This window comes from Bolinopsis microptera, chromosome 1 (genome assembly GCF_026151205.1).
Source record: "Bolinopsis microptera isolate Bmic1 chromosome 1, MBARI_Bmic_1.0, whole genome shotgun sequence".
In the NCBI taxonomy this organism is placed as follows: Eukaryota; Metazoa; Ctenophora; class Tentaculata; order Lobata; family Bolinopsidae; genus Bolinopsis; species Bolinopsis microptera.
In genome coordinates, this window is record NC_087072.1 from 7,734,883 (window position 1) to 7,747,322 (window position 12,440).

The 12,440-nt window shown below is 39.2% G+C and overlaps 2 protein-coding genes across 16 annotated transcripts in view; one reads left to right on the forward strand and one right to left on the reverse strand.

Annotated features, from left to right (window-relative positions):
• Positions 1–2,721: 2,721 nt before the first annotated feature.
• LOC134826537 (ankyrin repeat and IBR domain-containing protein 1-like) overlaps positions 2,722–12,440 on the reverse strand; it is a 30,938-nt gene continuing 21,219 nt past the window's right edge. For 3 of the 15 annotated variants that reach the window (XM_063839024.1, XM_063838995.1, XM_063838960.1), the window contains 8 exons: positions 12,248–12,321; positions 7,154–7,301; positions 6,792–6,962; positions 6,326–6,552; positions 6,096–6,147; positions 5,895–5,979; positions 5,558–5,722; positions 2,722–4,675 (listed from right to left, as the gene is read on the reverse strand). In XM_063839024.1, the coding sequence (XP_063695094.1) occupies positions 3,993–4,675; positions 5,558–5,722; positions 5,895–5,979; positions 6,096–6,147; positions 6,326–6,552; positions 6,792–6,962; positions 7,154–7,301; positions 12,248–12,321 (1,605 nt within the window). In that variant the 3' untranslated portion in view covers positions 2,722–3,992. Of the gene's footprint in view, positions 4,676–5,194; positions 5,300–5,557; positions 5,726–5,894; positions 5,980–6,095; positions 6,148–6,325; positions 6,553–6,785; positions 6,963–7,153; positions 7,302–12,247; positions 12,322–12,440 lie in introns of all 15 variants that reach the window. The other 12 variants (XM_063839017.1, XM_063838986.1, XM_063838951.1 and 9 more) reach the window with 5 other exon arrangements.
• On the forward strand, positions 7,690–9,305 carry LOC134822954 (uncharacterized). The gene has a single exon (XM_063834236.1). The coding sequence runs from the start codon at positions 7,740–7,742 to the stop codon at positions 9,303–9,305; it is 1,566 nt and encodes a 521-aa protein (XP_063690306.1). The 5' UTR covers positions 7,690–7,739.

The window sequence follows — 12,440 nt, forward strand, 5'->3', positions numbered from 1 at the left end:
TCCAATCAAGTGGATGTCATTACAACCTTGTCATGTAGGTTCCTGTGAGAATTCATACCATAACCAAGTCGAAAGTACATGTCATTGAAAGGAGAAAAGATACTGAAGTATGCAGTTCATATTACATATTATTAGAAGCATTTTTCGGCTCCATGGCCATATGGATTATGGAGGTCCATCACGATGCTATTGGAATATTAGAAGACAACCAGTTTCCCCATTGAATGAACAGAAGAAGTTTATGTCAGTCAGAGCTCAGGTTCCATATGCAAAAGAGTTTAGACTGTACTCATTTGCTCAGTTATACATCATTCACGATCACACTGTAGTCATGGCATAACAATTTGGTACCTGTAGCAAATAAAGACCTTAGAGTCCGTGTACTTTGTACACATGCGAGCGACGTCGCGGTAAAACGTGACTATGTACTCTCCAAAAGATGACGACACAGACGGAATATCAACTTCTCAAAAAGCTGGATTGTCACCTCACTCTCCTGTTGTCAGTTTTGCGGATTCACGACCCAAAGAACAACAGTCACCCCTCACGGTGTGACAATGACCAGGAAGATGAGGACTTTTACAAACAATAGCTCGTCCGACCATATGATGTAAGATATCATTACAGTTATACAAACTAATTTGTTCATATTATTCTAAGTTTAAAGTAAATTAGTTAAAGTGATTTTAATAAGTATAATAATTTTAGTGCAATTTAGTTTATGTAGAATTAGCAGATTATTACATAAACGTAGGATATTATAGTATTATGTAAATAATTAAGTAAATATAGTGCAAAATAAATTCTTTTTTTAATGTGTGTATATTTAAACTTTAGGGAAATTAAAATTTGTGTGAAAACAGATTATTATGTAAACGTAGGTTATTATTTTCGTAAATACCAAATAAAAATATATGTCTAAAGAAAACATCATTTAATAAGTTATAAAAAAAATATAGATTATGTGTAAGTGTGAAATGTATATGAAACATTATATTATATTATAAAAGTAATATACAATCATATAACAGAGTGTATTTAAATATTGTGATAAAAGGATTAAAGTTTTTTTAAATAAATGTGTATGTTATTTAAATGTTATGTGTATTTTTGACACTATTTATCATAGATTGTAGAGTAAATTACTCCCACAATCAAATCAACAGCATCATTTTTAAATTTTAGTACGAGATTTTATGTTCAAAAGACCGAGAAGAATTGCATTATTTTATGTATTAGTTGTAATTCAAACTCGAAGATCAGTATGTTAAAAACGTATATTTAATCATAACAGTTTTCTAAAGGAGGGTGGAGTTTGTAGGGTCCCAACCCTACAATTATAGTCCCATCATATCAACTACTGTTATTGTTTGCACCTGCCTGGCAACCGCAGATTAGACAGTAGTTGTGGCCAGCATGACAGTGGAATGCAATTATCTGAAGCGTTCACCGCATGCTACGGACAGCAAAACCACACAAATTGCGTTCGGTGGTTTCCGGCAGGGACATGTGGTTTGAACTCAAAACCTATAATCACTGCCGGAAAAACGTCATGATAAGGTTTTATAAACATGAACTAAAGATTCATCCAGCTAGAATCAATTAGTGAGTCCTGAAGGGCTAGAATGACTACACCGTCTAGCTAAAACCACCACCGGAAATGCGTCACGTTTGTTTACACGAGAAAGCTCATCGGCTGGCACTCCTAGGGAGTGCCGACAATTAGTAGGACTATAAAACCGCCCCCACCTTCAGAAAACTCTTCGTTCTTTGTCTCAGCCCTTTCAGTCCTTTCACTCTTTTTGTTCGAATCGAAATAGTTAAAGTTTAATAGTAATTCAACACTTGTAGTTTTCGTTTAACATTGTTTCCTAAAGTTCCCGAGTTTCATTACCGAGTTCACAACAAACTAAAATAACACAACGCAAATTGAAGTCCTAACTTGAAAGCACTAACTACCATAGACGGTCAATCTCATTAATCTGGTAGTTACAAAGTCTTAACTAGAACGTATTTTTACGTTCGTATTTTCTGAACAATTTGCCAATCATGCGCCCATTGTTTCAAGTTTTCTATTCTGCGTGAATTTGGGTCGCCGTTTATTAATAGTAAATAGTTGGTATTAACGTAAAGATTTTACTTGTACGCTCACTCGCAATACCTGAAAGCGACATCTGGAAATTCTTATCTGTCGGTTTAAATCTTCTATCAAAGGAACCTTAACCAACACCTCGTACAGACTCATGGTTTCTGTACACTGTACACTGTACACTGAACACTGTACACTGTACACTGAACACTGTACACTGTACACTATACACTGTACACTGTACACTGTACACTATACACTGTACACTGTACACTGCACTGTACACTGTCTCTGGATCGGAGCGTAGTGTTTTTAATATTAATTAATTGGGTCCCTAAATTGGAAGTAAAGCTCTTGTTTTCCTGCAACTCTACTCCATACCTTAATTCCAGATTTTCAAAGAGGAATTGAGTAATTACAGCCAGTAACCGTAAGATGAGCAGAACAAACCATTGCAAGCCAAGCTGCAGATCCGAAGTCTGAACCATCGCACCACCTCTTACCTGGGGACCTCAGGCTATTATGTTCATAATAGAGATTCGGCGGAATGACAGGCTGAGCGCGGCCCAGTAAACCACCTCAAACCTAAGTTATTTCTATTGCTTGATCACACAGACTCAGGTAAACAGGAATTAAATACTTTATCATTTATCACAAGTAAAAACAAATAACATAATTTCAATCTAACACATCAAGGTAGGTAATCAGAAAATTCCAATCTACCAGTACCACGTAAAACAGTGACAAAATTCACTCTATTTTGCAAAATTAAATTTTAAGTCAATCATATGATGGCAATCTATGTCTCATACTCTCTAAAATATTTTTGTCGAATTGTTTGTCCTCGTAGGAAAAATCTGTGCAGTAAGCATATCTTTGGATATAATAACTGTGCAGAAGTTTGATCTCTTTACTCATAATTTAAGATTCCTTAAAGAATGCCAGTAGAACTAATTTTCCTTGCTCATTCCGTATTATTACAATTATGGGGTAAAATCTTTCTCGATGTCCATAATAGAACGAAAACATTTCATACAAAAACTTCGTATAATTCTATGGAACGTTAGGGAATAAGAACTTGACCTGAAGCTGAAGGAAAACTGACCTCTATGGCCAATTTTAAGGCACCAAAATGGAAGGTAAATCACGGCATTTTCTTGTTCACATCGTCATCAATGAATGAGAATTAAATAGAGTCGAAAGCTATAAAAATGTTAAATGTTCGCTTCTTTCAGCCGGTCACTTCTGTTAGCAGATAGTCAACAAAGCGGAGTGATGACTCAACAGTCAACATGTATAAAATTGATAAATCTGAAGAAGGAACCGTTCTGACAGAAATATAAATATTGTGAAGTAGGAAAAAATCCATATTTTTTGTCAAATCAAATTGAAATATGAAGCACGTATATCGTTTCAAAGCAGGGATAGCATACTATCTATGTTATAAATTAAATAAACTTTTAAAAAGTAAAATACTGTGAGTGTGACTCAAATCCATTCATTATGAATTTACCGTCCTCAATCATTTGATATCAAGAATCAATCTGTATCGCAAGATTCATATCAAATTTACAAAAAATTTAAATGGACCAGAACTATTTCTACTATCTTACAAGAAAACGACCAATTGTGTATAATTCATCGCTTCAACCCCATGGTATATGATAAATGATTCATCTATATCTCATGTTACTCCCGTAAATGGACGCGTTAAACTTAAAACGTCTTCAGACTTCAAACGCTAATAAAATAGCTTCTTACAAGCACAAAGAGTTTCGCTATGATAATAAATAATTTGGCACGGTGACAACAAAATATCAAGTATCAGCACCATCTGTCTTACTCTTGCAAATCATATCATTCTGTTGGGCTCAGTTAAAAGAATAAAAACTTGGTTAAAATATCATCTGGAGTCCAAGTTTGGGAGAGAACTGGATCTCATTGTCAGATACTTTCTCTGAACATTTACATTGTCTAACAACAGTGCGAACACTCGCAAACTCACGGGACAAGAATTCTTTTTCTCCTGTTTCTTCTCACGTTCACTTCTGTTGCTGGGTTCTCTGGATCTGGAGACAGGGGACCGAGACCGAGCTGGAGCGGGTGAGTTGGATCTCACTCCAGCTGGTGAGTGGGACCGGGACATCACACCGCTCCTGCCAGTTTCCATACAAATCAGGTTACAAAGGGAACTCACGTCGCTCAACGAGGCCAGCTCCAGTTCGTTGGTACCTATAGACCCTCTCTCCCACACGCTGTACGACAAGTTTGATATGTTGTCCGCTCTGAGGGAGGAGATGGAATCTTTCTTGTGAGCTACCCGCGGTGCGATAACTCCCCTCGGAGAGTCAGATCTACCCCGGGTGGGTATAGGGGAATCTCCTAAAAACAGATTACATTTGGAGGTCTTATCCGAAATGAGGGAGTTCTTGCCAGCGCTGATGGAATCAAAAACCTGACTGTCTGTCAAGGATTGGGTTGTTTGGGAATCGAGTGATTTAGTGTCTGGTTTTGTTAGCAATGCGTTCTCCTCGTGGTTCAGCTGCAGGGCCAGTGCCATACTTTCTCTTTCTGTTGCTGGAGCAGCTGGGAGGAAAAGACGGTCAATGAAAAATAATTGAAATATTTTCGCAGATAGTGGAACACAGCCAGAATCTGGCTGCCAGATAGCAATGCCTATCAATCCAGAATCCAATTTTGGTCAAGATATCACTAATATTTGGAACAGTTTGATAACCACTTGAAATCCATTTAGGTTTTATGATAAATTTAAGCAATAATATGGTAGCATTAGTAGTTTATATAACTGTATAAGGACTAGCAAGTTCGTTTCATGAAAATTATAGCACGTTTTGTAAAATTTGTAAACTTAGGGTCAAATATTTTTCATTGAAATTTTTCAAGTGATTGTACAGAGATCAACAAATAAAGACCTCCAAAAACAGGAAGCAACAGCAAACGTTTCGGAAATTGAAGGTTATTCTCGAAGGAGCAAATACAATGCTAATGATATTGAAATAAAGTTCCCAATAGTCAGTAAAACGATCAGTCATTTGGTTTGACACGCAAAGGAAGGCAGCTTGTATTTTGGAAAAATCACTGAACCTGGAAACTAGGCCGGATCTGAATCGGACAAACTGGTATTCTCATAACCCGGCCTATACATGTCAAATGCTGCGGGCCAAGAACTATTGTTTCCTGTTTCTGTATCTGGAATGCAACATATTTTCTACTACCTTTATTGAACAGAGTTTATTATGCACACAAAACAGATTATTTCACAAGATTTCGGTAATACAAATCTGATATAAATGGAAGTGGGAATAAACAGACACTTGGTATCTTAACATTGGAATCAGGTAATGTATGTAAATGTATGTAAATGCCTGACAGGCATGACTAACCGACAAAGTAAAATTACCAATACTTGAATATAACTTTTTAATTTCCAATTGAAATCCCATTTACCCTCATGTCTAGCAGGTTGGTTTGTGTTGTCCTTGTTGCTGTTAGAACTGGAGTCCATCTGTTGACAATACTCTGAACAGTAGAGTCCGTTCGTTCCCTCCGCGTCCTTGGCGCGCGGAAGTGGACACCCGTAACGAACACACCGCGCGTACGGTGAGAACGCTACTGCTGAGGGCAGGTGGAATAAAACTTAAACATGGGGAATGGGATACGTATCTTCCCTCTAATTCTATACTATTGTGGAGGAACTTAAGTAAACTTTAGTAATAATGTAAGCTCAACTTTATTTCTTGGGAAATATTACTGACAATAAAGGATATTTCATAAGTCAACTGACCAGCCTCTTGATCGGTGATTTTGTTGGCATTTTCTAACAATGATTCTGCGATAGCAAGTCGTATCAAAGCGTCCTCCGTATCTTGCTGAGGAATATGTATGTGTTGAAACTTGATGCTGATAATTTCTCACGTTAAAAAATGGTTCAGTAGTATTTTATGTAATATTATATATAAAAGTAGTTTTATATTTCTGGACTTACGTCTGAGTCGTCGTCGAAGAAAGGGTCTCTTGGTTTTTTACGGGCGGGCGGTCTGAAGTTTATAAATATCGCAATCAAATATGAAATCGGCATGTATTAACAGTGGCAGTGGATAACCCCACAAATTTCGAGTGTGCCAGTCACCAATTATTATCAGCATACCAATTATTATCAGCATACCATTTCATATCAAATTAAAATTATCTAATAGCTCTTATCAAAATACTCACTTCTTTGTTTTCATTTTGTCTCTGACAATAGAAGGTGATGGAATAAGGCCGTTAGCGACGGCGTCCACAAACTTAAGTCGGTTCTGTTGAAGAAGGAGAGCGGTTTCAATAATCTTAGCTTTGGGAGTTCTGAGATAGACTCGAGCTACCATCTGACTTAGCTGCTCGGTTACCTCCTCTAACTCATTCTGCATTGCTTCAAACAGCATCTTCCTATGCATACCATCCTGAGGAAACAACATGTTCACTTCAATATCATAACATTATGATAAACCATTATCCGACAATCTACATCCATACGATCATTTTCGTTTCTAATTTCCGAATACGGATGATTTCTGGCAACCTAAGTGTCATTACTTTTTATTCAGCGGTACACTCAATGCACAAGACCATCCGAAAATGATTTAACTTCTATTTTAAGTTGATCTGGACACAAAGTTTCACGATAACTTCGCACCTGTACCTGAAGATAATAACCATAGGGATAACTGGCCCGCAGCACTCGTCTCGCCTTGAGAAGCTCCTTAACACTGTCCTCTATAAAGCTGGTGTCCAAAGCACCTGGGTCTCCTTCTGCTACTGCTGCCATCGCTATCATCTTCATTTTAGCTGTACTTAGTAGTGGTTCTTCTAACTGAACATTACATTTTATAGTTACAAATAACCTCAAAAAGTAAAAATATTCATGCTAAGACTGAAAATTACTAATGGTTTATATTCAATTTCCTTTTATCCTAATTGGGTGAGAAAGCGCGCATCTGTCCGGCAGCCTCTTAGCTCCCTCGACAACACAAACGCCCACACACTGTTTACTAAGGTACTCACCCTGTGGCTCATCTCGTGGTTGTGATAGCGCGTGTAGTAATGCATGAACCTCTGAAACTTGCTCGCTTTACGGTGTTCCTCTATTATTCCTCTTTTCACCTCTGCTAGACTGTTGTTGAACTTATCTACCGCCTGGTACCGATTACACCTGGCGGTGAGTGGAGATTAACATGTAGTAACCCAGACTAGTGAGACTGATCACTGTGGAGTGTGGATGTCTTTTGTTGTGGATTTCGTATAATGGACGGGATGCTAAGCGTGAGGAGATGTTTCGGCTCAGCCAGAAAGAAGCTGTCAAATATGGCACCTCGTTATAGAGTTATTGTCATTACTTTTCACTGTATAAGTTATCAGGTAACTGTGATTTTTCTCATAATGGTAAACAAAAGATTGTCCTTACAATTGCAGTAAAAACTGTTAGTATTTCCAAAGCTTAGAAATAAACAATGACAATTTTCAGTGTAGCCAGGTGTACTTTTAATATTCACGTGGCGGCAGCAGTCACTAAACAAACGTGAAAAGTGACAAACGAAGGGACATTTAGTATAAAAACTCTCAACCGACCACAGATTAGCAAACATTTAAGATGTTCGGAAAAACATTTGCAGTATGCCTTTTCCTCGCAACCGTGAGAACCTCAAAGCCCGAGGAAGCTCCTGAGCTCACTTTGGCAGCTTTTCAAGGTTTCCTGGAGAATGAGGGAGTGTTTTACCCACGCGCTGAGATGAAGCTAAGGATGGGATTGTACCGGAAATCAGCAGCATTTGTCCAACTCCAGAACTCCAGACCTGACCGAACATTCGACGTGGGTCTCAACCAGTTCTCAACGATGACAGAGTCGGAGAAGCAGCAATACTTGGGAGTTTCCCTGAACCAGACAGATTTAAAGACTGAGGATGAGGCCCACTACGCTCCAGAGGAGAATGAGGGCTTGAAAAGCTCCAACAAACTCGGTATTGCCTCTTCAGTGGACCATGTTAAGACAGGGATCATCACTGGAGTGAAGAGCCAGGGCGGATGTGGATCTTGCTGGGCCTTTGCTTCCACTGCCTCATTTGAAGGAGTCAATGCTGCAAGGACATGGAGACTGAAGAACTTTGCAGATCAGGAGCTACTCGACTGCTCATACTCTGATGCGACATACAACGGTTGTAATGGAGGCTGGATGAGCAAAGGCTGGGAATATCTGAAGAAAAGTGGACATTTCTCACTGCAGGAGGATATTGGTTACTACGCCAAAGACAGGCTTTGTGATTATTCCTCAAAACCCAGCAGTATCCACAATGTCAAGGTTCAGGACTGGACGAGGGTACAGCCAACTGACGCCCATCTTCAGCAGGCCATCGCCACATCAGTCCCTGCAGTTGCTATCACTGTCGAGAGTGATTTCTACAGCTACAAGTCAGGAATCTACAACGGCTGTCCCTCTGTGAAGTCCATCCACCATGCTGTCACTGCGGTGGGGTACGATGCACACTCCTGGAAGATTAAGAACAGCTGGGGGAGTGGTTGGGGAGAGGGTGGTTATATTAGGATGTCAAGAGGTAAACCCTCCATCTGCAGAGTTGCTGAGTTTGCCATGTACCCCAACATGGACTTCATGGACGGGCTGGTAACCATTAAGAACGCGGTAACAGGGAGACTGTTAAGCTCGCAGTGGGACGCTAAGGACATCAGGGACATCAGAGGGACCGCGGACAGTTGGAGCTACGGCAACAACAACAAGCTTGCTTACGCAACCGACGCAAACTACTACAATGACGCGCTGTGGAAACTCATCGATGTTGGAAACAACAAGTTCTACATAGAGCACTTCCACTCAGGGCGATGGCTACACAGTGACGGGAGTGTAATCAGGGACAAAAGAGCATCCGAGGGAGGATGGCTTAAATCACCTCCAATCCGCGCTACTGATCACAACTATTACAACATGGCTATCTGGAGGACGGTAAACCTGGGAGGAGGAAACTATCACATTGAGAACGACCGTACTGGGAGGTACTTGTTCGCTGCTGGTAGCAAGGTTCAGGGGAAAGCTGCCAGTGGTGCGTATGGAGATGTCAAGGTACTTGGTGTTGATGCTAACTACTACGGCTACGCTGTGTGGAGGATTGAGCCTCTAACTGATGCTGACAGGAATAGGCTAATCTGATGTTAAGAAGTGTTCAAATTTGATTTGAATTACTCTAATGTAAAATGTTTACAATTTGGAAAATATTATTCCAGACGAGTTTGATTTTCATCTCTAGCAGTGAAAATCGATAGTTAGGAATAAAATCGGGTTCAATAAAAATTTCCAGGCTGGTTCAAGATGAGATCCTGGGAATCCTCTTGTTATTGTGTGAAAACTGAGACCATGATTGTTAATCGACTACCAGGAAGAGCCGTTACAATCTTTATTCGCCAATTTCTCCAGACAGCAGCATTATCACTTTAGACTCGCTAATTTTAGCTTCTACATAATTTCGGGAATGTTTTGAAACTTGATCCTTGGGGGGGGGGGGGGGGGGGAACCATATTAAAGTATATTAAAATGTAGGATTTTTCCCGATTTTGACCCGGGGATATACTTTAATATACTTTAATATACTTTAATATACTTTAATATATCCCTATCTCCTTGGAGGCCTACATCAAAAATTGTTGCCCAAAATAAGCTTGAAATGCAATCCTTAATCGATTCCAAAAAGTTCTTGAAAAAATATTGAAAACTGATGGAGTTAATTCAATTTTAATGAAGTAATTTTGGCTAGTATTCTGAACCGAGATATTATGTGCAATTTTCCCAATTTTGTTCATGGAGGTCTTTTTACTTAGTATAGTATCCACTATATCCAACAAACACTGAGTTATATCTTTCACATAGAGTTAGTCTCATTAAAAAGTATTGAAATTTTATCGAATTTGGGCAAAAGCGAATTTGGACAAAAGCGTATGCCCAAATATGGGCATATTTTTTAAAGCTCATAGCTCAGCCAATTTTTGACCAATCTGGATGGAAATTCATGTATTAGTCCTAAAACAGGCTTATCTTGCGAATCTGAGTGAAAAATATAGTTCATCATGTAAATCTTAACGAAGAATATAAATCTTCTAATTGTAGGTATATTAAAGTATATTAAAATGTAGGATTTTTTCCGATTTTGACCCGGGGATATACTTTAATATACAGGGTGGCCCAAAAGTGACTACCCACACGCAACCTCTTAATAACTAACGTAATTCGTCTCCAAATTGCACAAAAATTTCAGAGATTATAGATATGGGTCAAACTTAGATTTCCTGAAAGTTTCGTAAGCCACGCCCAATTACAGTGGGCGTGGCGTGACACTCCCTCTTTTTCACTATTTTCTTCATAAAATGAGAACGCTTTGAGCTAAGAACTCCAAATTTTTTGCACACATTTGGCTTGATAATTTAAAACCTTTCCCAAAGTTTCAAGTTCATTGTTCAAAATTTGGCTGAGTTATGACCATTTCAAAATTCATCGGATACGTGATCCGAGCACTCAGTCAGTGATCTCTGCACTCAATCAGTGATCTCGTCACCCAATCTGATCAAGAGTAAGGCGTTAGCGTGTATTAATGAGGTTCATTAGGCTTTACCAAACATACTGAGGAGATGACGACCTGATCATGATTGATTGGATACCGATAATGACTTTGCTAGACAGGAAAACACCAAATTCTTCGTAAAAGTAAGGTCCTAGGATTCCACGAGAACTGATGGCGCACCAGATCGTGACCTTTTCAGGAAAATCAGGAATCACGGTCTAAAAGTTGGTGTTTCTTTGTGATCCGATAGGCCCGGTTAGAAAGATCTCGCTTTAGGATTCGTTGAAGGGATGTTCTGCTGAGGTCTAAGGCAGGAGCTCGTTTTCGGGTGCCAATTTTAGGTGTATCCATCACGTCACAAACAACCATGGTGATGTTTTCTTCGGTCCTCGCAGTTCGTCTTTTGCAGAAAAAGTGAACTTGATCTTGTGATGCATATCAAAGCAGCTTTTCCGGCAAGGGGATGGTCGGTTGAATTTCATTTGAAATTGTCGTTTAAGCTGAGGGCAGAACTCCCCATTCTCTTTGTTCAGGTAGACAAACAATCGTTGTTCCGCAGTATAGGGAGGATAGTGAACCATTTTCGATGATTCAATGGATAGTTCATTCCTTTTTATCGATTGTAAGGAACGAACCTGTGACTAGCAGGGCTAACAAGCCCTGCAACCAATCAAGCGGTGCATGTGAGCCAAACAGGCCATTAACCAAGTGCAGAGATCACTGACTGAGTGCTCGGATCACGTATCCGATGAATTTTGAAATGGTCATAACTCAGCCAAATTTTAAACAATGAACTTGAAACTTTGGGAAAGGTTTTAAATTATCAAGCCAAATGTGTGCAAAATATTTGGAGTTCTTAGCTCAAAGCGTTCTCATTTTATGAAGACAATAGTGAAAAAGAGGGAGTGTCACGCCACGCCCACTGTAATTGGGCGTGGCTTACAAAACTTTCAGGAAATCTAAGTTTGACCCATATCTATAATCTCTGAAATTTTGGTGCAATTTGAAGACGAATTACGTGAGTTATTAAAAGGTTGCGTGTGGGTAGTCACTTTTGGGCCACCCTGTACTTTAATATGGTTGGCCCCCCCCCCCCATCCTTTTCTGTAAAATCTTCCCTGCGCGCGATACGAACGCACGTGGAGCACACCTGGCTGTTAGTTACAACCAAATCTTTACAGTCAAATTTGCTCCGCCGCAGCGCACTTAATAACCGGTAGACCTTATTGCATGCAACTATCAATATTGGAGAATCACCTCTTGTATGCATTGATCAAATCATTGTTCGCGTAGAACCACAAAATCAAGCCTAAGTTACGTAATAATCGATATTATCGGACCTTCTCCATGACAAGTTGACCGAAGCTAATGCGCTGTGTAAATGGATTTTATTGAATTGCTGTCGCATCAGGAGAAATGTGCGAAGAGGCCTTAGAAATAAATAATAGATAATAATTATAGATGATCACGTTCGGGTTCAGTATGAAATGGTAAGTTGGGAACACAACCGAAGTAGAAAATGTAGAAAATGGTAAATCACCTGAAATAGCCACCAGTCTCCGAACTATGTATCTTCCACGCTTCCATACAAACCCAACAGAACTCATATTTGCACTGAAAACACGCTAAATTAGCTCAGCTTAGCTTAGCTCAGCTAATTTAGCGTATATATCAGCTAATTATTAGCTGATATATACGTGAAACATCCACAAAATGTTTCTGATATGCAAATC

Bases quoted from the DNA above. Each gene is read 5' to 3' on its own strand.
- LOC134822954 (XM_063834236.1), top strand. From the start codon at position 7,740: ATGTTCGGAAAAACATTTGCAGTATGCCTTTTCCTCGCAACCGTGAGA.